The 24,129-nt window shown below is 41.0% G+C and overlaps 1 protein-coding gene across 1 annotated transcript in view; it reads left to right on the top strand.

The window, feature by feature from the left end:
• RNF144A (ring finger protein 144A) overlaps positions 1-24,129 on the top strand; it is a 26,231-nt gene extending 2,102 nt beyond the window's left edge. The window contains exons 2-6 of the mRNA XM_019537426.1: positions 19,296-19,400; positions 19,588-19,648; positions 20,500-20,707; positions 21,992-22,139; positions 23,959-24,129. Of these exons, the coding sequence (XP_019392971.1) occupies positions 19,296-19,400; positions 19,588-19,648; positions 20,500-20,707; positions 21,992-22,139; positions 23,959-24,114 (678 nt within the window). The 3' untranslated portion in view covers positions 24,115-24,129. The remainder of the gene's footprint in view (positions 1-19,295; positions 19,401-19,587; positions 19,649-20,499; positions 20,708-21,991; positions 22,140-23,958) is intronic.

Below are 24,129 nucleotides of genomic sequence, written 5' to 3'. Positions count from 1 at the left end.
CAACATTATAGGATTCAGGTCTAAGAAAGAGACAGGGCAGGCAGCAGGAGTGCTGGGAAAGGAGGTTATGGGGGGCTACAGCAAAATTTGGAGTGGCTGCAACCCCTGCCCCCCCCATGCAGGGAAGAACCCTGTGTAGCCTTGGCCCCAGCCCACAGCTATGGGCACCCTGCCCATGTCCCATGAAGATCCAGGGGCACACGCCCCCCCCTTCCTCCCTCCTGTGCCCTCCTAGGGCATGCTCAGTAGCGGGAGCCACTCCCCCCACAGCTCTGTCTTGTGCCCCAGCCCCATTCCTCCCTCACCGTGAGGGGTCTTGATCTGCACCCACCCCCCTTTCCACTCCCCACCCCCCCTTCCACCACAACAGACTTACCAGCTGCATGCAGCTGTATTGGAAATCAGAGTGGTATTGGCTGATATGCCTCCTTAAAAATTGGCTTTCAGTATCAGCCCCCAAAATCTCTGCTGGTGCACCCCTACTTTTATTAGATCAATTAGATAGCTGCAAAAATATTTCTTTATTTGGAAGCTTTTGGGTCCAAACACCTTTTATCAGGCTGAGGAGAATTACAAGATTTTAAAAGTTTTTCCCCCAAGTAGATTAGTAATTGTACCCATTGGGCTTCGATCATCTGGTCACATGCCGCATGGCTTTGGATGTATAAGACTGTCTATTGATCCATCCCTGTGGTCTTGCTGAACGGATGTCCTGCCCCAGGGTAGTGTCTTCCCCAATCTCTCCTGCCACGACTTCGGGTATTCCTTCAGTGGTGGGGTCCGACTACTGGGGTTCTCAAGCGTCTTGGACCTCTGGATGGCAGTCTTCCACGAGGCTCTAACCTCCCCTATACTTTGCCCTAATACCCAGCCTCAACGAGTTGCTGATGTCTTTTGGCCCGACCTCTGACTGTTGGTGTCCTGTGCTCTCCCAGTGGATACATACTAGGACCAACTTAACCCAAAATCTATACTGTACCCTTTGGGTCTTGTGACCGTCTAGCTTCCCTTAAGACTGCACCCTTCTTTTAACTGAGCCAGCGCTAGGGCTCTATGTGCTGGGTCTCACAACACCTCCAGAAGTGGGAAACAGAAAGAAACAACAAAAAGGAACAATATCAATACCAGGGAGGCTCCTGGCTACATAAGGTGGGCCAGCCTGGCCCCTTAGTTCCTGACCTCCCAACCCACTCTATACCAGTAGTTCCAGGTCCCTAGAGTTTCCAACTGGTCCTGCCCTGAGTACACCTTAGCCTAACGGCTACCATGTTCTCCCCTCCATTCTTCAGACCGCCTGCGTGTTCACTGGTGGTGGTGCCTCTAGTCACGCCTCCTCTACATCCCCCCACTGGGCAGCTGTATGCAGCTGGAGCCTGTCTTCTGCAGCCCCTCCTGCTGCTTAGGCTCTTCATTCCCCACCTGGGGTCGCTCCTGGAGCCTTTCTGAATCCGTACCGGTCCCACCTGGCTTGACATCTTGGGCTCTGCCAATCTCCCCTGTTCCTCGGGGGTTATCTTCGTCATCCACCTCCTCCTCCTGCTCTCTTTGATCTTCTCCCTTGAGTCCTCTGTCTGGGTGAGGTGCATCGTCCTCCTCTCTCTCTGTGCTGTCGCTAGCGTCTTCCCCGCCATGGACTTCAAAGCAGCCTTCTGCCCCATAGGAGGTAGTCCTGTCTCCTCTTACCCCCAGTAGGGGTTCTGGGAACACCTTCCCTGCTGGCGACCTTCTGGGTCTTCCCCCAGCTCCCTTGCCCACAGCATCTTTTATCTCTCCCCTCCAGCTCCTCCTGCTCCTCTCCTCAGCTGGCTGCATTTTTAAAAAAATGTGGCTAACAACCTGCGCGGTTCCCACCGCCATTTCCGGTTTTCCCGTGGCTCCGGCTACAAGTAAGAGATTTTTCATCTTTTTTTCTTTTTCCTTGCCTTCCCTGGTGCGTTCCGGCCCCCAGGGACCCCCCCGGTCCCTCGGGGTCTGTCCCTTGCTTCCTCCCTGTGACAGTAATATAAACTGCATTGCTAACCAAGAAAGAAGAAATTTTCTGCCCAATGTGCATATCACAGAGCAACTCTCTCACAGAAGGACTCTGAAGAACCCGGAGGAAAAAAACTTCTACTTTTTACCTCCCCTGTGCAAAATTAAGTTTATTTTCTACCGGGGAGAACTTTTACAATCTTTGAATTCTCCTGAGCCTGTTGAAGGGTGTGTTGGACCCAAAAACTTGCAAAGAAAGAATTTTTTTGCTATGATTTAGTTGTTACTATCTAATAAAAGGTATCACCTCAAACCCAAGAGCTTTGTTTGTTGCTATAGGATTTTAATTTGGGGTGGGGGTAGTGTGTGAGAGAAAGAGAGAGAGAGAGCACATTCATACAAGCAGACTGGAACAGACAGTGTGTCCATCCAATTAAAAAAAAAACAAGAATTGCTTCATTGTCTGTTTATGTAGGGAGGGTTTGATTAAGCATGCAAAAGTGTATTTTAAATTGGCTTAATTGAAAATCACTCTTTGTTGCCCCTAAGATAGATATGCAAGATCCAGTTGTGAATTTTTAAAAAGTTATACACCCTAAATCAGAAAAAGGATTTTCTTTAATGTAATTGGTGATAGCATCCTCACAAACACTCTCTGAAATAGGAAAATACTATTACTCTTGTTTTTAGTAATTGGGTTAGAACTGAGGCACAGCCAAATCCAATTTATGTATCCTAAACACAGACTGAATTGTTTGCCAGATCTAGAAATTCAGCCTTGTACACACATCTTTATTCTGTTGGCTTTATAGTTTGACAAATGATGTTGAAGGCTACAGTGGGTCAAATCCAAAGTCTGTTGTAATCAGTGGAGCTATTCCTATAAACTTCAGGATTTGGATAAAGCTTTAAATACCCTATGAATCAGCTGATCCATTGGAACTCTGCTAGCATCAGTGAAATTGCACCAGAGAAATGTTTGACTGTGTGTGGGTTTGCTTTCGCTTTTTTTTTTTTCTGTTTGTATTTATTTTTGTATTTTTCTTAGTATTTCATGCAGTGGTTTGCTAAAAATGTGTTTGGGGGGAGGGGAGGAGAGAAGCTCCATTTTTTTGTTCAAGTAGTATGAAGTAAACTTGATGAAACGATCAGTGCCAAAACATTTTATTTTTTCATATTGGATGAAATTGTGAAATGCTACCTTTTTAACAGTTTTGTTCTGTTAGACCTGGGACCACTTTCTAATCTACAGACAAAGAGCAAATCTGTTTTACTTAGAAATAAATCTTTCAGTGAAGCACTGTTGGTCTGTAAGCAGAATTTAGATCGATGTGCAGATTTGCACCAACAGAAATATAGGATTGAGAAATCTTCACCCCCTCTGTGACCCCACAGGTTCAGTTGTTAAGATCTTGAATGGGATAATCTCCTCCAGACTCTTACACAATAGCACAACATTGCTATTCAGAAAGATAAAATGGGGGCACTGTTTTCTTTTGATTACAGGCAGAGTTGCCAGTGAATTGAGTGGTACAGATTTGCCACTACTCTGTAGATTTGCCACTACTCTGCTGATAAGGCATAAAGACATTTACAATTTCCCAACATAATTTTTGGCTATTATTACAATACTCCATTATGGGATTTATCAGTATGAGTGTTAATACACATACAATACTGGGAGCTCCCTTTAAGTCCCTGGGGAATGCTTCTATTGCTGTGTAGTGATCTGAGCCACAGACACATATCCAGTGAGCCGGAAAGGGGGGAAGAATATATGCTGTTAATTAATCTTTTGAATGTTGGTCCATGGGAAAGCTATCCATTCAGTCTTCCTAGAAGCTAAACCAGATCTCAGATGTTACCATTTTAAAACGTAAAAATGCATAATGTTATGTGCAGATTTTGGACCAGTCAAATGTTAGATTTAAAAAAAACCCACTGTAATGCCATTTTTAGTGAGATACTTTCCTAGTAAAAATTACTGGTAGCAATAATTTATAGGGTAGCAAGTCTTCACTACAGTGTACTCACCTAATTTAGTTGGGGAAACAAGTCATCCACAGATGGAAAGCCTAGAGGATATTCTTAAGAAATATCATAAAGTTCATTTGTAAACTTTTTGTATGTGTGTGCGCACATAACAGATCAAGGGCATTGATTTTTTTTTTTTTTTGTCTTGAGATTCAGATGTAAGAAACCAACAGGGCCAGAACCCTTGCGTTAATAACTTAGTTCCTTCTCCAGGGTTGCCTTCCTGTTCCATAAAAAGTGTCATCTAGAATGGGTTGGACAGAAAATTCTGAACCTCTAGACTCCAGTTGGCTTCACCAGGGCAGTATTTCACTCATAGCATAGCCAATTGTAATTTTGAGGACAGGGGTCAAACATACAGCCCACAGGCCAGATCCAGCTTAGGGAGCCTCTCCATCTGTCCCCTGTTGCTGCCTCTGGGTCTAAGGAGACCCACACGGGGCATGGCATGTCAAACCAGCCCTGCAAGCAGGACCTGAGATGCAAACAGCGTGCAGTGCCTGTTCCAGAGACTCCAGGAGTGCACCATGTTCAGGCACATGCTCCAGCCAGTCGGGGACCTATCTTGCATATGGCATCTGCAAACACCATGTGCAGGGTGGGTCCCAGAGTGGCTGGAGCAGGTGCTATGTACAGCACAGTTTCCAGAGCAGGTGCCTTGGGCAGTGTGGCTGGGGTGGGCACCACATGCAGCATGGCACCTGTGAGCAGCCAGTCCGGATCCATGCTGGTTGGGCATGTGGCACCCGTTGCAGCTGCTCTGGCATCTGCACAACGTACAGGTTGTGTCTGTTGAGAGGTGTGAGAGGGAAGGGCAGGAGTCCGTGGCTTTGATCCAGCCTGTAGACCATCCTTGTGCCACTCGTCCGATCCAGGGGGCGGGGATGGATTTTGACACCCCTGTTTTAAGATGTCTGTAATTAATCATGTTGAGGCCCCTTTACTGTTACTTAGCCAGTTAATACAAGCTAAGATGCATTCCCTTGTCTCTGGTAGGGGTTTAGAAAGTAACCTGTTCCACTATTCAAAATATATCCTCAGGCTAAGATCCTATTGAATGTTTATTTACATTTTCCTCATCTATTCAGATTTCTTTAGTGTGCCTGTCTGAGTACCTTGTAGAAGTGCATATTGTGACTTGATTAACATTTTGAGATTAGTGGGTCAGTCTTCTTTCCTTTTCTCGTGGTGAAAAATATTTGAACATTTTAAATATGTTATCTATACAGTGTTTTTTTTGTTTTTTGTTTTTTATACTTATACTAGTAAAAGTAAGGTCAAGGAAGTGGAGGGTTTGAGATGGTCCATTTGTACATCAGGTGCTTTTCTTCCACGGTCCTTGACAAGTCCCTGGAGTTTCTTGCACAGATGAGTTTCACTTTTGTGATGGGTACCTCCATTGGCCAACCTCCTTGCCAACTGTAGCCCTCATTCCCTCATTCCTGTAGCTTTGGGTGACCTTTTTAGGAATCTTAGACTCCCGTGCACGCATGTGTGCCCGCTGACTAGTGAGAGAGATGCTTAGCAGCTGTAAAGCAGCATAAGACTGTTGGAATCTGGAGCTGTGTCGGTTTTACACCTGTTAAGGAGCTGGCTTAAAACACAAACCAGACCTCACGAAAAACGCATGCTTACAGGTCCCACTTCCTCCCCTCAGTGAGTCCTTGGTCCTGTTTGTGCCTTCTGTCTTTCAGAAGCTTAGCTGTATTTGCTGCCCTACTATCACCAGCTCCTTTTCACCAGGATTGCTGTGAGCCTCACTCTTGTAGCTAAGGAACTACCACCCCCCTGATTCATGTTGATCTTTTGTCTATTTTTGGTCCCTTTTTTTGAGGTTGATGCAGCTTAAAAATAATGGTGTTAATAGTGAAGTGTCCCCTTCCTTTCAACTCTTAGCTCTTAGCAACTGATCCCAGACAGTGGCTGCTACTTCTCTGCCATTATGATTGGCTTGGATTACTCAGAACTACCAAGGTGTCTGCATTGGGAGACGGACAAAAGAGAGATTTAATTATCTTGCTCACCCACGTTTCAAAGCTTCAGCTTTTGCTGCTGCTGCTTCTACAGAAAGGGCGACTGAACAATGAACAGTGAAGATGTAACTGCGCAAGCTTGGTTTCCTTCCCAATTAGTTGCTAGTTTATCTGTGGTTGCCAGGGGAAACCTGTTGTAGCAGATGTTTCTACACTGAGCCAGCACTGCTGTAAGGCTGGGTTGCCCACCCCCCCTTCTGAGAGGAGCCACCCTGCTTATTTTGAAGGAGCAGGGAGCAAGCTCTTCTGGTTTGTACAAGAATTATGAGCATTTTGGCACATGCCTGATTTCCCATTTCCACTAGCTTTTGACAATATACTAGAAGTCGCCCTTCATGTTCACTGGGCCCTTTTTAGCAAATCTTCTGTTTCAGCTTGACATAGTGAGATGTCACCATGAGGACAAGAGTTAGGGGCCCTTGCACTAAACATACATAACCTTTCTCTTGCAAAGAGTTGAGGATAAAACACACTTGTAGAAATGGGGCATGTTTTTAGTGCAGGACGCAGTCATGTCCTGATCTTCGCCTGTGGTGCCTAGGTGCTACCACAAGAAATTCAAAATAATCATAGCAAAGTACCTGCTTCTAGATCTTGGAATCTGCCTCTGAAACTCCAGAGCCAGCTTTGTCATTAATTTGCTGTTCAGTACTTTTACCTTTGCCTGACTCTTGACATAGCAAAGCACGTCAATATTGGTCGTTGTCATCACATGACTGTTGTGAAAATCAGATGGTTGCTTCTGTTAGGCTTTGAATGTGACAAGTGAAGTCGGGTTGTTTGCTCCTAGTGTTTACTTCTTGCACAATACAAGTATTAATCCAACTTTTAAAAAAAGAAATGTTCCAAAAACAACAGACGTGTTAAACTTCTTTTGTTTGCTTCCTGAGTATTTTAGAGTTCCTTCCTGTAGTATGTGCTGGTTTTAAAAACAAACTAAATTGACTGTTCATATTCCTGGCAAACTCCAATCAGGATTAAATATAGTTTACTTGCATGTCTAATCAAGAATACATTTTTTTTTTTTTTAAATCTGGATTCTTTTTATGGGAAGCTGAGGTCATGATTTACAGTAGAGTGGGACTCTTAATAGGGAAGGGAGCTTTGACACAGCAGCTACACTGTAACAGCAGCATCCAGAAAAAGATCATTCAGAAGCTGCGCCTTGTATCACTACTTTTAGTCTAATTATAACATAATGTGACCTAAAAACATAACAATAGCTTGGCATTATATAATTTTTAATTTCTTGGAAATGGAGAGTTCAAGATGTTGATTGAGTGTGGCTAGATAGAAGCACAATCTGCACTTCAGCAGGAAAAAAAAAAAAGCAATAAACACCATGCAGGCATCTCATAGAGAAGTAATGCTGGAAGGGACCTCATCTAGTCCAACCAGGGATCACACCTGTGATCTCAGTGTTATTAGGACCACACTTACCAGCTGAGCTGAACAGGTCAATAAAGATCAATCCTTGAAACATTAAGTATATCTTCATTCAGGTTGGGACTTCCAAGAGCAAAGGACAGTATGTCTTTGTTTCCATTCCTGTATTGATTTGAGCCATTTTAACCAGAAACAAGCTCTTGTTTTCATGTTCAGTTAATTCTAATTGTTTGGCTTTAAAGTGGCACCCAAATGCTTTCTATAGCAATCAATCAGAATATTTTGGCTTCAAATTTTATTACGTGTCTAATTCTATAGAAGTTAATATGGCTTCTCTTGACATCTTGCTTTTTGAACTCCTACATCCACATCCCTGAGCTTGGGACAAGGAAAACTACACACAACAGGCATTCTTGCTTCTGGGGCCAAATCCGGGCAACCCTTCCTCTACTCGAAAAAGGGTCTCTTAATGCAATAGAATGGCTGTTACCTGGGTACCCTTGATTGCACCAAGGCAGCATCTTTATCCCCAGTACTGCATATACCACATGTACTCCTGCTGCATAAGGCTCGAGCAGAGCAGCTATGTAACCTGTATGTGCTATCATCATTTGGATATGCAGGCTAAAAGCCCCTGTAATTGGGAATAACTAGGAGCAAAATCAGCATACTTGCCTTATACTAAGGGTTTTAATTAGTGAAATAGTTCCCCATCACAGAATGATGGGAGGAGAAGTCTTCCAGTGCACTAAGTTGTTGCTAAGGCTCCAGATAAATCTCAGTAGCTAAAGCTGCCCAGTGGATGCTTTCTAAGAATTATAGTCATACTTCCTTCTCTACTTACACTCTCATCCACAGGCAAATGACATCTACTTTTGAAATTACATTGCTCCATTCATATGTGGCATCTTTCTCAGTGGGGCCCTCCCTTTGGGCCAGCTTTTCTAGGCCCTTGCAACCCTAGCTTTTGACAGCTGAAATCAGTAGAACTCAGGATTGAATCTAAACTGTTGTGTGCAATAATGGCTGGAGGTCTGGTTGGACAAGACCTTTCTTCTTAAAAAAAAGATGTGTGAGTAGGCATGCAGGTATTAATTTTTGGCTGATTTTCATGGGCTGAGTACTCTATGCTTTTAGGAGATCTGGGTCTTCTGAGATTGAGACCAAATACCCCAGACTGGAGATATTTCAAATCTTTTGTCACTTCTGAAATGGTTGATCTCATGCTTCATCTTACGCGATAATACCATTCTCCCTGATCCTTGCATATACCCCGCCTGAGAAAATACTTGCTGGAAATTTTCGAGAGACCTGGATTTGGCCTATGATGTTTTCTTTCTACAGCACATTACTAACAGTTGTATGTTAGAAGATATTGGAATGGGTTGATGTAATAGTGCATGTGATTCTTTATTTGTCTTGACAACCAAGTGGCTGTTTTAAACAGTACTTGCTAAGAACAGTTTGGTGCTCTTTCTAGCGAATATTTATAAGAGCAAAGTTTGTGTGCCAAGTTCTTTATAAAAAGAAATAGTTGTTTATACCAACCAAACAGTTGGACCAATAAAAGATATCACCCACAAGAATTCTTAAATAATTATGGCTGTTGCTAGGTGGCTCATTAGTGGCAGAAATGAAGTTTCCTTTGAAAATAGTCCTTTTTTCAAAGAAGAGGCCTGTAAAAATATATTAGAGCTTTTTAAAGTCAATCACACTCTTTCTCTGATTCCTGAACAGAAGATACATGGGCAGCATTACAATTACAGTTTTATGCAAAAGGGCCATATAGTGCTAGTGGATTTGAAAGAAGCTTAAATTCAAATAAGCCTACCGTTCTGTATTCATGCTTTGGAAATGAATTGCATACCCCTGGAGCTGAATAAGCAAAGTTTTGGGGCATAGGGTAGAATCCCCTGCAGCCTCCAGTGGTTAGAGCAGTCACCTCAGGTGTGAAAAACCTTTCATGTCCGTCTCTGCTTTTCCATTCTCCACATCCCACTTGATAGATATTCTGGCATGGGTCTCTCTCCATGGGAGCCTCTGTTCTTTTGGTATAAGTAATTTATTACTCTTTGGAGTAGGGACTTGAACCTGGAGCGCCAACATTTCAGGTGAGTGCTTGGACCACAAAGGTACCCTCAACTTGAGAATCTCTGAAATCGGTACAATAGGTTAGGTTCCTTTTCCTCTGTGAAAGTAAGGGTTGTGAGAGATCTTGGATGTATGTGGAGCCACAAAAACAGCTCTGTGAGACTGCTGAAGTACTCCAGTGGCTTGGTGTGGATCCTTTCTCAACATTGGGACCACACATGATTGAAGTAGCAGCACCTTTTTAAGAAAAAAACCATGGCAGGCAACTGAGTAGCTCATCTTTAATTAAGCAACACACTGTGAATTAAGTGGGTTTTGAACCATCCAGATACAGGTTCTACTGTACCTTCAAACAAAATGTTTTGGCTTCAACAAATTTGGTATTTGATGGAAAACTATTTTGTTGACAAATGCCCAACCCCTCTACGTAGGACTCTCCAAGTCTACCCTTTGGTCAAAAAAGGTGGGCAGTTTTTCTGGTCTGCTAGGGCTGTGGGTAAAACTGCCTGTTAGTTTAACTGCTTCATCTGCTGAGCTTACTGCAGAGTTGATACTGGCAAGTTGATGTGAAGATCAGTGTTTGACTATCTGCTTGTCTCTACCAGCATTGCTGAGTCATTGTAGAAAGGAATTACTTCTCCCCAAATTACTACATTTTAAGGCTGTACAACAAAATACGCTGAATGATAGTTCTGGAAAGACCTGGCCATCTTTCATAGAAAAACCTACACAATTTTTGTAAAACATCACTGCTGAAAAGGGTAACATTGTGCATCTGTAACATTTCTCATTTCTGTTTGTCTAATCCCATCACTGTAGTCCTGAGCATCTGTCTAGCATTCATTTACCAGAAAAAAAAAAACTATGTACGATGCTAGCAAATAGATTTGTAGCAACAGTAAGCTAAATAGAAAGTGCTCTGGGGGCCTTGTGACTTCTCAGGTTTCATTCTCTCACTGAATTTGAAGGCTAGAAGGGACCACTAGAGATCATCCAGTCTGACCTCCCTCATAACACAGACCATAAAATATCAGCTAGCAATTTCTGAACCTAGCAAAGCAAGCTGTGGTGGTGCTACAGCATATATTTTTAGAAAGGCATTGAGCCTTGATTTAAAGACTCCAGCTGATGGGAAATTTGCTGTATTCTTGATAGGTTGTTCCAGTAGTTAATTACTTCATTTAAACCATTTAATCTTACCCAGTTTTTGAACTTCCCTTCCTGTTTCAGCATTGACTTCTTTCTTGCCCATGTAACTGCAGGCTCACTAATTTCTACTTTGAAAAGGCCCTCATTTAAGAATTCAGAAGCCAGTCAAGCGCATCCTTGTAGTTATAGAAATACTGAAGTTCTTCCCTGAAGAAAACCCAAGAGGTGTCTGTGGCATTTTCATTAACGATGGTCTGCACACGGTATAGTTGTAGTTCCAAGTAATGTGCTACACTAAAACGCTTGACTGGTGTTTACTGGCATGGTTAATGTTGACTTTGTTTCTTTACTTTAAAATAGAGCTTCATAATACTTTCTCTTTCTTCCCTTCCTCTCAAAAGGGAATCTTTCATATTTCACGGAGAGAAGCCTGTGTTGATTTTCCTGCAGTACACACACAGTTTTGGGAGGGATAGTGGCTCAGTGCCATCTCTTGGATATATTTAAAATTGTGGAAAATAAATTAAATTATAGAGTGAAAGATACTTGAATCTGCATTTCTCTGGCGGTTTTGGCTTTTACCAACTGCATTAAGTCTTTTTAAAGCTTCCATGTGACTTGGTATTTAAAGCTCCTGTATTAGTGTGGGTCAGAAACCCACATTTTGACAGGCTTCTATAAATCTAAATCCACACAGCAGCTGTGAAGAGAGAGTAATGGACAGTAAATATTAACTGTCTATTTTTTTCTTCCAAAAATGAAAGTGACATCACCAGAAGACATTCCACATCCCCTGATAGATTTCAAATGACATGTTTTTAATGTTAGATCAAGTTGGAAAATTTCAGAAAGGTTAAGAGAAAAAATGAACAAATAAGACTGGTAGCAAATTGGCTGTTTTAACCATTGTCACTTGCTGTACAGCCATGGGAGCCCTGGCCTAAGGAATCCTGTGTTCCAGGTTTGGCTTGGAGGGTGGGCTGAGTTTGACAACATTGGTCTCATCTATTCTTAATGCTCCACAAGCAATCTTCATCTACAACTAAAAGACAGAGTCCCGGAAAAATAAAAAATGCCTTCACTTACCACAGGTAAAAAAGAGGGACAAGGGCATTGTCAGTCCTGCCACTGCTGGGACAAGAAACAGACTTGCTTATTAGTGCCTCTCTTTTTCTAAGAATAAATTTACAGAAAGCTTTCACTATGGTCTGAAAGAAAGAATGACATTTGACTTTTAGGGGTTGTGGTTTTATTTATGTTGTATAATAGGTTATGTTAGGGAGATGAATGCAAGGCAATCGTGTTTTGTAATGTAAACTGTACAAACATCAGTCAATAATGGTGCTGCATGCACAGTGAAAATACAGCTTTACTGTAGGTAAAAAAAAAAAAAAAAAAAATTCTTGTCCTAAGACTTTGTCCAAATAATGGTTGTTTTAAGTGCAAATTAGGAGTACACAAATGGGCATCACAAATGTATTTACAGTGCTATACTTGATGCATAAGGAATTTACATAAGCATACCTAAACAAGTGAAGTATGAAGGAGTAAAGGCTTAGGTGAATTATGGCATAAAATCTTAACCTGCATGTCTTTTTTTTAAAGCATTTTTTCATCTATATTGCTCTGTACTAAATTTGATGGAATAAACTGTCCAAATTGATCTCAGGAAAGTAATGATCCTTCTCTTTAAATTATTTGTGAGCTACCAGAGTGCATATTATGGTTGCTGTTTTAAAATGAGCTTTCTAGGAGAAGGAAACCAATGTCAAGTGCCTTTGAAATGTAAGTGCTCTAGTAACATGATGAAGTCTGCTTCTAAGACAAGTGTAAGGAGGTTTGCAAAGGTGCAGCTCTGGCTGCCTATGAAAATAAAATTGCCCTTTTTGTTGCAGAATCCTCTGTTGCAGACTCTTCAGCTTGGCTAGAAGACCCAAGGCTTAGCTTTCAATGTTGCCTCCAGCAACTTGAAAAATGGAAAAAATGGTTCTCTCTGCAGTCGTAAGTGTGGAGACTCGGCTGGGAAATTGAGTGTCTTTTGAGAGAGAGCTCCTGAGAACAGATGTACAAAAAATCAAAGATCAAATGGGCTTCTACAGTCAAGTTTAAATCTCTAGTGCTACATGAGATGAGATCCCCCAGATTGCCTGAAAGAGAGGACAAAGGCACTGTGCAGGAAAATGTGGGGGACTGTTGTGAGATGGGGGTGGGGACAAGGTGGGGGAAGATACCCATATGCAGACATAGACATGTTCAAGCCAGGAGCTGAGTGAGTAATGGCTATCCCATGCATTGGCCGTGTTGTACTGTTCCATAGGATATTAAATCAGCTAGAGTGTATTTGTGAACCTGGCTGTACAAGATGGATTTAAAATAATTGTTAGTACAGGTTTGTCAGTAGGTAGCAGTATGACATGGTAACATTTGCTTTGCAGTTCTTGAGTACTCATTTATAGAAGTGTCTAAAATGGCAGGAAGAGAACAAATAGAAATTCCCAAATAACTCCCAGTTTAATACAGTTTTTTTTTTTAAAGGTTCAGGGCAGATATCGGTAATTTCAGTGTAAAACTATTACAGCTGTTGGTTGTAGCAGTGTTGGTCTAAGGACATACGCAGGCAAGGTTCTTTGGGTAGATGTGATACCTTTTATTGGACCAACTGAATAGTTGGAAAAAAAATTCTTTGCAAGCTTTTGGGCACAGATGCCCTTCGTCAGGCATACGAAGACTCTGCCGTTACAGCAGCATTTGCAATTTATCCTCCAAGCTCAGCTGATTCAAAGTTGAGAGTCAATGTAAAAGAAATACTACACCATGGATAGGCATAGTTAACACTGCCTCGAAGGGGCACCATGCAGTAAGTACACAATTATGATAAGATGGACAAAATTTTGAAGATGCATTCATCTTTTTTCAAACTGCCTTCTTGAAGCAGAGATGCAGAGATGCCTCTTTCTGAGCCATATAATACGTTTATGAACTAACAAGTTCATGTTCCAAATTAAAGTCCAAGTGTAAAACTCCCTCCAATTTTCCTTAATTCAGACTGAAGAGTTAATTTTTGAAAAATATTGGAGCTTTTAAGAGAGAACGCATAGATTTGGACCCATTGTGCTTGGTGCAGTACAAACATAGAAATGTGTTTGTATAACCAGTATAACAGTGATTACGCATAATTTTGCTTCATGTATGCCACTTTTTTGTGTTTTATTGAACTGCAAATGACTTTTGATGCAGCATTTTGTAAACAAAATAAAAGTACCCACATCAGTAAGGGGGCTCTGATTCAATTCCAGCTACTGGCACCTAATCTTAATTTCCTTCCGTCTATAGGGGATTTCTCATATGACTGATAGTTATATAGGTTGTTTTTAACAATTTCACTGTAGAAGTAGAATTTTTGCAGACTAAAAAGTCTTTAATGCTGTAAAGTAAAGGATGTGATATTTTTCAGTGCAAAGATTATCAAGCAGCAAAGAATGGACAATGTAAAGTAGCTTGACAGTGTGTCATCTTGCCAGAGAAATAGTAATTTTTATTCATTTTTTACAATATACAAGTATATCCTTGTATACATTTAATTGGCCAAAGGTCAGCCATTCTTTTGCTTCTCTCCTTTCTTTCATTTAACTGAACTAATTCACTTTACCTAGATACTAAGCAAATGTGTCATGAAACCACTTAATAATAATGTAGGCACATTTCATTAGATTTCCAGTGTATGCTGCTGGTACTATAATATCACTTGACAATTTTAGATGCTTATCCTAAAAGTTGATAGATCTTTTTTAATTCATAAATTTATGAAGAGCTGATCCTATGGAAAAGTGTCATAAGAAAAGCCTCTAATTTTACCATTCCAGGGTCATTGAGGTTTTTTTCTGAGTCTTGACTTATAAACTGGGCCCGCAGCCCTGCTGTGCTGGCTTGTATTGCTTTCCCTGTTGGAACATCTTGCTGTGCTGCTCCAATAGAGAAAAGGTAGCAGTGCCACAAGTTTCAGAGTTTAAACACAGCTGGCTTCTTCCAAGCAAGGATGGGAGGAGAAATCTGCTTAGGAGAAGGGAGGTCACTGATAATTTTTACTACTCTATTTCTTTACCCTGGGAGATTCTGGATAGGAGGGGAAGTCTCGAGCAGCCAGAGGATCTCATCTGAATTGCCCCCTGTCCAGATCAAGGTCTGAACCATGCTCTGCCCAGTTTAATGACTTCCCAGTGGGGACAGCCCTGAGCATTGGACATGACAGGGATAAGCTACACCAGTCCCTGGAAGTTGTCATGAAAGGGGAATGTGTGTTTGACCAGCTTTGGCAAAGCTCCCAAGCAGGTTGGGAAGAGAATTGCTAAATTAATCATTAATGACAGTAAAGCACACTGAGGTTGAAAAGTGCTTTCTATAAGTGCTAAATGTTGTCATTAAAAATGTATGCAGTTTCATTTTAATCCTTTCAGCACTTACAAATGGGGGGGGTAGGGGGGAGAGGTAACAGCTGACAATGGCATGGCTAGTCTGATGTTCTTGCTGCAGTTGGTGCTACTGCTAGCTGCGATCTACAGCCTAGGGCCTTGTCCTGACAGACCTCAACCTTCTGTGAGAACTGCCAGCCTTACCCTGTAAGCGACTCCTTTCCTTCTGCGGGGCACAATGGGCTAGATCGGAAACGTTCTGGGAGCCAAGATAGAACCGAATGCTCACTTTCATTGCCTTTGTACAGGCAAAGGGGAGAACATGGACCTTCATGCATTGTCTGCAAAATCTCACTTGCTGTGAAAGTTATAACTTTCAAAAGTATCAACTATTAAGTGTTTTTTTTTTCTTAGCCAAGCAGCTGAGTTATTGTCTCTTCTGAAAAAGAAACTAAGAAAGGAGAATTAAACAGAAGAATGTGTTGAAGTGTCAGGGTTGTTTTGCCACTAGTGAAGTTTTACCACTGTCAAGTCAAAAGGTATAAAAGCTAACATATTAATGTGGGATTTAAAATAATTCTTCTAAAGAAACAGTGTTCACAGGCTTAAAGAATGCAGTATATACAGGGAAGAGGGTAAAGGAGTAGAGTCTTGAATTGTGAACTGTGCCCACAGTCCTGAGCCCACAATCCTTTTATCCATTCTCCTGAATTCTACAAATTACCAGGTGAATTATATGCAGTGGTATAATGAGAACAGTAATGGTTTGTTCACCTGATGGGATGTAGTTGGACTAGACAGCTATTTGCAGTTTGACCTATGTTTTTACACTCTTTTGGCTTCACTCTGCTTTACCTGTTACTATGCTGGCCTGTAATATGGCCACTTTTATGGCCTGTAATGAAGAGCTGGGGGCCCATCCCCTTAGCTTAATTCTGAGTAATGCTTCCCTAATTCACTCTCCCATTTGATGTACTATTTTGTACCTGAAGGTAGACTTCAAGACTGGAAGCACTGAAGAAACCTCTATTAAGGACATTAGCTCTCTGCTTTGTTTGAACCTCTCATGGGCATAGATGGAAGTGAGTGTCCTTTTTAACAGCAGCAGCTTGACTCTTGGTAGCCTCTTGGTGTGATCAGGGCCCAAACATCATTTCTTCGGGCCCAGTAGAGACTTGTAAGGCAGGCCGCCTTCCACACACGCACAATCCCACATCCATAAAATCTCATGAATCACTAAAGAAAATTTTCTATTTTAATTCTGAAGTTACATTCTACTTCGCTGTTTTTTAACTTTTTGGTTGTTGGTCCTAATAATGGTATTATCCAGTTGATGTTTTGATGGGGTTTTTTGTTCTAATGGCCCAACATGGCTGCAAACATTTTATAAATAGACCAATTCACTTTAAAGCTTTATTTTTATGACTTGTTGCAAAATCGTGAATGATCTCTCCAAAGTCGATTTCTCTTGAAAGTTCACACTCAATAGACAAAATAGCAAAGTGGCTTAACCATTCTTGTCCCATAGTAGAATGCCTGCAGTTTTTGATGAGTGCTAGCTTGCTGAAACTTCTTTCAGCTTCTGCTGCAGTCACTGGCACTGTGCAAAAGATCCATATGGCTACAGACCACTGAAAATTAGTTGCAGTTGTTTTTTGTAAATCTCATTTAATAAAATAAGTGGGGGTAGTTCATACTCGTTTCCAAAAGTAGATTTGAAGATATTTTCAGATGCAACATTTCACAAGGAAAATTCTCGGAAAGATCTGTAGGATACCTCTGAAGTAGATATTTAGAAGCTTCATCCACATACTTTAGGACTGAACAGAATGTAAAACAAATGTTACTGGTTGCTTTGAATTTGCACTCTAATCCATAGATAAAGTTGTCCAAAGTTGCATCAAAAACATTCCTTCTGAATAAAGATTCCAGATCATTTTCAGAGATGGTAGAACATGATTCCTCAGATGTGTCATTGTTAAATCTTTTCTGCTTCTTCCCTTTCTCCTTTGGTAATTGTGGCAAAATTCCCATGCCTTCTGCTACAAGACATGCTTCCTGTAGAATTTTGGGCCACTGATCTCTTAAGTTGTTTTACTTCTTCAGTAATGTCAGGAATGAAAGCTGCCTCTGATTCAAGAGAGATTCCCCTGGTTTGTAAAATCTTGCTTCTGTCATCAGTACTTGAAAGGACCTTGTACCAGAAGCTAGCCAACAAAAGGTGTGAAAATGAGCTGAAGTACCTTTTCAGTGTTTCCAGTTGTGATTGAGATTTGTGTGTCAAAGAGCATGTTCCAGTGCTTCCAGAATACCTGGAAGATGCTTTGTGAGTGCACAGATAGCATCAGCACGTGGACTCCAGCGTGTGTCTGGCAAAGTGGAGTGAGCAGTATAACTTACCTGTTATAATCTTCCACCTCACAGGGCTAGCACTGAAAAACACAAAGTTGCTGCACACCACCAAAAAATGTTAATGTTTCAGTACGTGTTGCTGCAGCATTAACTCTTTATAAATTTTAGTGAATAGAAAGCACAAGAAGAATACACAGCAAGTTTATTTTTCAATATAATGCAGGCCTGAACACCTTTTATCTTCTCTGACATATTAGAGCCATTATCAAAAAGTTGACCTCTCCAGTCATCAAGAGGAATGTTATGACACTTCAAGCAGGCAATTAGCATTTCATCTATCTGTTCTCCATTTTTTTTAATCAAAGCTGATAAACTCAAAAAACCTTTTTCACTGTTAATTGTACCAGTGTCATTGTTGTGGACTATAAATTGGACTATCAACACATGGTGTTCTTGGTGAGAGACATCAGGAGTAGCATCACATATGATAGAATAATAAATGGACTTTTCTCTCTCTGCAAGGATGGACTTCTGCACACTCTTACCACATAATTCAATAAACTCATTCAGACTCTTCCATGAGAAATAATGAGCTTGTCCTTGCATCATTTTGCCCTCTGTTTGCTTCTGTTTGACTTTGGCCAAATGGTCACAAGTGATGCTGTCCTAATGAGCTATTAACTCAAGAGTTCCAAGAAAGTTGTCATTGTGTGGGTCACCTGTCAGATCATCTCCTTGGGATGCTAAACCTCTTGAAGCAAGATATAAGGTAATATCCAACAACCTTTCCAATATTTCTTTCCATCTTGTTGCTTCTCTTAATATTTGGTTTTGAACCTCACTGTCTACTCCATCTCCACCCGACAGTGACTGCTGTAATTCCTAAGTGTGATAGTAGGTCTCTGCTCAGTTTGGAGCAGTGTGGGGATGAGGTGAGCTGCACTATTCCTGTAGTCCCACTGTTGGTAATAGAGCACTTTGAAGCTTGGCTACTATTATCTCTGCAACTGGCTGATTAGCAGTCACCTCACGAAAGAAGATGCTGGCAGTGGACAATGGCACTTGAGGCAGCGTGCCATCTTGCATGTGTGAGGTCTTGTTTAAATAAAACAGCAACTAAGATGCTGTTCTGGTTCGTTGGTATCTCCTTAATCTGATCACTTTGTGGTGCCTTATCAACCTGGTGTGCCCTTCCTGTCCTTGGCCTAAAGCGTTACACTTCCTCCCTCGCATTGGTGTGAATTGTGCTGTGTGCTGGTCTCTTGGAGGCTATGTTTTCAGTTATGCTTTACATATAAAGCATTAGGGGGGTGCTTCAGGGAGAGAATTGCCCCGTCCATGCCCTATTATTTATTATTAAGAAGTCCCTACAGAAACAATACTTCTTTTGAGAGTCCTGATTTTGGCATTTTATTTCCTACTGAGAATAATTTGCTTCTTCCACTGTGGAGTTCAAGTGGTTATTTTCTAAAAATGGAAAACAAGATGCACTCCCTTTTTCCCTTTGCTGTTGTACTTGACAGATGCGTGCTTATGGGTAACTACTGCTTACTGAGTTGTGTTGTGGTTTCCAGTGATACAACATTGAGGGAATTATGGAGACTGGTTAATCTAATTTTATCTCTATTTTCCTAGCTCTCCACTTTGCTTTTCCCTTGGTTATTATGTACCTCTTATCTATTGCATAATTTTTAATTGAAGCAGAGTTTTCTGGTATATAGACTATGGAAATAGATTTTAGGAGGAGTAGTTCCTGCCCCTTATTTATCGCATAATGTCTGTTGTTCAGAAAAATAAAGGAAAAGTATTAAAGATATGTAGAATAATTTATATTTGGAGAATTGTTATGCCTCCTTTGGCTTTCTTACAGTGCCTGAAGCAGTATGTAGAGCTTCTGATCAGAGAAGGTCTGGAAACAGCAATTAGTTGCCCAGATGCTGCCTGCCCAAAGCGAGGTCATCTACAAGAAAATGAGGTAAGTTTTACTGCAGATTGGTTCTAATACGTTTCAGTTCATCTCATTCAGAATATTACTGTCTTTTATTGCTGACATACATTTAATGGTTCTGTAAAGATCAAAATATTGTGTCTCCATCCATTTAAAATGCCTTGGATTATTTTTGTCCTTATTTTAATGTCTTTTTATTTATTTATTTTAACAGATTGAGTGTATGGTTGCGTCAGAAATCATGCAAAGGTATAAGAAGCTACAGTTTGAAAGAGGTACAGTATGCAACAGTAGCCATTACTTCATTTCTCCTATCTGGCTTCCAGCTCTGTGGGAGTAGTATTTCTCCAGACTGATCCCAGTGCCACAGATCAAAATTTAGTCCTGTATATGTTTATACAGTACTGTTGTAGCTTTACATGCTGTGTCAGTAGAACAAAGCTTGAATTGTTTCTGCTTTTGCCCTCATATTGCCATTTACCGCATTCCAGGAATGAGACACAAAAAGAAAATTGTTATGTATTATATTGCTCTGTTACCAAGAAGAGAAATTTTCCTGGCAATGTGCAGATTTACATGTATAGCATAGTGCTGCTATATAGGATGGCAGTACCCTGGATTCTGGCTCTTCTGGAGTGCTGCCATAAACTCAAATGTTGGAACCTTGCACAAAGTGCCAGGTAACTCTTGATGAGTTAGTACTAGCTAACTTGTGCTAAGATGTGCCATGTTAAGCATAATCTGAATATAAAATCTGATTGCTACTCAGGGAGAAGGAATATGTTTTTGGACAGCTAATGGTGTGAGAGAACTTGGAAGAAAGCTTCTCTTTTGGTAAAAGTACCTGAAGTAGGTGGGAATCTTTTCATTGAGCTCAGTGGTCTTCACATTAGGCCTAGAGTTAGTAAAGCTGTGCCTCAGTAAAGGGATAAGTTTGATTTACATTGCTTTGATGCTCACTTGCAGCAAGTCCTTATGTGTGTCTGTTTGGATGCACTAAACAAGAAACCACTTTTGCAAAAGTGACCCTTTTCCATCTGGTTTGATAAGCAGAGTATAGTATTTTGCAATTTAAAGACTATTTTGCAGCTGTGATTTACTTTGGTTCTGTTCTGGTTCTTTGCAGAAGTGCTTTTGGACCCATGTCGGACTTGGTGTCCCTCTTCTACATGCCAGGCAGTTTGCCAACTACAAGAATCGGGGCCTAAGAATCCCCAGTTGGTCCAATGCAAAGCTTGTGATATAGAATTTTGCTCTTCTTGCAAATCTAACTGGCATCCAGGACAAGGCTGTCAAGAGAATATGCCAGTTTCCTTCCTTCCAGGAGAAACAAGGTACAGTGTTATTTTATTGGGTATATCGACCTAGATCAAATTCATGCATAAATGAGAGGAATATAAATCCACCTTCAATCAAGGGCCACTTTTTTTCCTGTTTGTTCAAGGTATTTTTCACGCAGCTGTAGCAAGTATCTTTTGAAACACTGTGTGTATAACATTAAGGGTGTGGTGGCTCCTCTGCTGACTCAGCACCACAATTGTGGAGAAGGTGGTACCACTTAGTGGCACAGAGGGACTGTGTGGGGTCCAAGGCCCATTGGTTGGATGAGCATGGCTACCAGCAGCAAATTCTGTTGATGTCGTCATCACATCCATATTGGATGGTAGCTAATTTGGAGCATTCTAACCACCAGGCTGTAAGCTCAGCTGGTATGGCAGTATTCTCCAGCCTTCCTGGGGGTAATCAACTCCATGGAAGGGAATGCAAGAGTTACAGGACCAGAGAGAGAACAAGCAAGAGAAGTCTTAACTCTATAACCCAGGGAGGAGCACACTCCCCTCAGAGGGAGGTAGTCCTGCATTCTGGTCCCTGGTCCTGTGATAGCCTATGCATTTTGCATTAAATATTACATAAAATGCAGAAACCTTTGCAGAACCCTGGGAGAGAGCTGATATTGTAAATTAATACCTGTCTACTGTGCTTCCTGTTGGTTGTTGTAGGCATCCCCCTGTTTAGTATACTAAACATTGTAAATGCCAGCACTCAGTGGGCCAGTCTCCCTCCTTAAAGTGTAGTTGCCTAACTCACGTTTGTGATTTCCATTCCTCAAGCCAGATATCTACATTTCTGTAATGGAAACACTTAGCATTCCCACACCAAAGTCCTTTTGTGACTTGCTCTGTCTCTCCCTTTCCCCTTAACTGCCTTCTTCATAGAAGCCCTTCTCCCAGAGACCATCACTTGGATCATGGGATATTTACAGTCTGCTGGTAAAGGATATAATAGCATTCTGTTTCCCCACACAAGAAATTAGAGAAGGAACAAGGCACTTGGATGGAAATTCTGATTCTGGGCTGGTCTGATTGATGCCAAAGAAGGGAGACCGTGTTCCCCTGTTCATCTCTTGCACACCTAGCTATTTTGTTGCCATTGTCAAGATTTAACAGCTTTACTAGATCCATTCAGGTTGCTGGAAAAAAGTTTTAAAATTCCTGATACTCTATATGTAAACTTGACATGTCTGTCTGTTTGTTTGTTCCTACTTCATGCTCATAGAATTTCCATTGCAAACACACAAGGATACCTAACTTACAGATATCCTCCAATGTCCCCCACAGTTCTGTTTTCAAAATGGAAGAAGACGATGCTCCAATCAAACGCTGTCCAAAGTGCAAAGTTTATATTGAGCGAGATGAAGGTTGTGCCCAAATGATGTGTAAAAACTGCAAACATGCCTTTTGCTGGTACTGTCTGGAATCTCTTGACGTGAGTAGATGCTGTGGGCTTAGGTGGCTATTACAGGCTTAGAAGTACCTTGCTTTGTATTAAAACTGGCCTATTAATGAATAGTACTAACATCACTAAGTCTGTCTGGCTCTTCCCCACTCTGCCTTCTGAATGCTTTGGAGCCTCAATATTTGCTCTACTTAAGATCTCTTGAGCGTATATTGATAATGTTTCATAGAAGCAGGATATTAGCTGCCATGGTTCCCCAGCTTTACCTGTGGCAGGTGAGGGTGCTAGGTCTGTGTTGTCAGAGTTAATGGTAGTCTTATGTAGAGTTTAGATTATACCTCGTCTGTGACGGTTTGCATATGGATGTTCCTGCCTCAGGCGGGGGGGTTGGAGTAGATCACCTCTGGAGGTCCCTTCCAGCCCTACTTCTCTCTGACTCATAAACGGCTATGGGTAGTTTCTACTACAATGGGAGCAGGGCCCCTGAGTTTCAGGGGCCCTGAGGACTTCTCAGGCATCATGTGTGTATCTAGCACATGCACTTTATTTTGCCCAGACACTTTTGCAGCCAAACTGCAGCCTGCTGATCATGTTCAGAAGGGAAATGCAGGATGAATGTAACTTCACAGAATCCCAAACTGCCTAAAAGTCAGAAACTGCAGTTACATAAATGCCACTTAGGTGCATGAAGTAAAATAAGTTTTAGCCCTTTATCTTATGTTACCTCTTTGAACAATCGAGAGAGAAAGAAGCTGAAATAACATGACACCTGATGGAAACGATTCATTTGCTGTCTCTTAATTTGTTTCTCACTTTGTATTCAGTACGGTACAGTGCACAGAAAGGAGGCAACTCCTTCCCAAAGTACTTTCAGTCTACAAAATGCAGAATGATTGTATTTGCATTATTTTTAGTTGTGCAAGGCATCACGACATGTAATAAGGAAGGAACTCTATATATAGTGTTGTGCAGGATACCAACCTTGATTATAGTGTAGAAATTCATTAGTGATATTTTTTTAAGAAACTTGTTTCCTAAGCCTGCTGTATGTGAAAACCAGTAATATTCTGCTAGCTTGCCTTAGAAGATAAACTTTAACTCTTTATCTGCTTGTTGTAATGGCTTTAAACTTTTTTAAAACCATATCTTATTGTGGCCATTTCCTTGGCTTACGTATAGAAACATTTATTTCAAAGCATAGATAACAAACTTAAAAAGAAATATTTCATATCCCAAAAATGTACTCTGAATACTGTAAATCCTGAAATTGTCATGTACCAAGGCCTTATCAATAAGCTTTTATTCATTGGCACTGCTGTAGTGATCTGAAAAGTGCCTAGTCTGGTAAATTGCTTGTACGGAAACATGATACATGCAGAACTGGAAGATGGGCATTTCTCCCATCGAACTGTATAGATATTTGTTTTTTTTCTTTCTTTTTTGAGCAGCAGTATAAGGGCTGTGTTTTGAAGCATGGCATCCAAGGAGCAGGAAAGTTCTTTTCCCTTTTCTCTTCAAATTCTGTTGTGTAAATTCCATCTATCAGCATTTTAAATAGACATCTTGGATTTTTCCAGAAATAATGAGTACTAACAAATCCCAGTGATTCCCACTGCAGATGCTATGTATCTTTGAAAACCAGGCTACTTTATTATGATGCTGAATTTTCAGCAATGCTCTTGGAAAAATATTAGCATTTCTATAGCCACTTTTCCAGAACCCAGATTTATTTCCTACTGAGAATAGAACCTGTTGCTGCTTCTGAGAGTGGGAATATTTTATTGAAGGAACAAATTCTTCTTAACTGAGTCTCTACTAATTGATAACATTTTCTGTTGAATGTTTTTAGGATGATTTCCTCCTTATACATTATGATAAAGGACCTTGTCGAAACAAGTTAGGTCATTCCAGGGCATCTGTTATTTGGCACAGAACACAGGTACGTGCAGATCTTTTAAAAGCTTTGTATATACCCACATTGAAATATTTTAGTCTCTATTACTGAACTTCCATACTGGAT

The sequence above is a fragment of the Crocodylus porosus genome, unplaced genomic scaffold, assembly GCF_001723895.1.
Source record: "Crocodylus porosus isolate Cpor-Errol unplaced genomic scaffold, CroPor_comp1, whole genome shotgun sequence".
Taxonomy (NCBI): Eukaryota; Metazoa; Chordata; order Crocodylia; family Crocodylidae; genus Crocodylus; species Crocodylus porosus.
The sequence above is the reverse complement of the archived record's forward strand: the minus strand, read 5'-3'. Positions and strand labels throughout refer to the sequence as shown.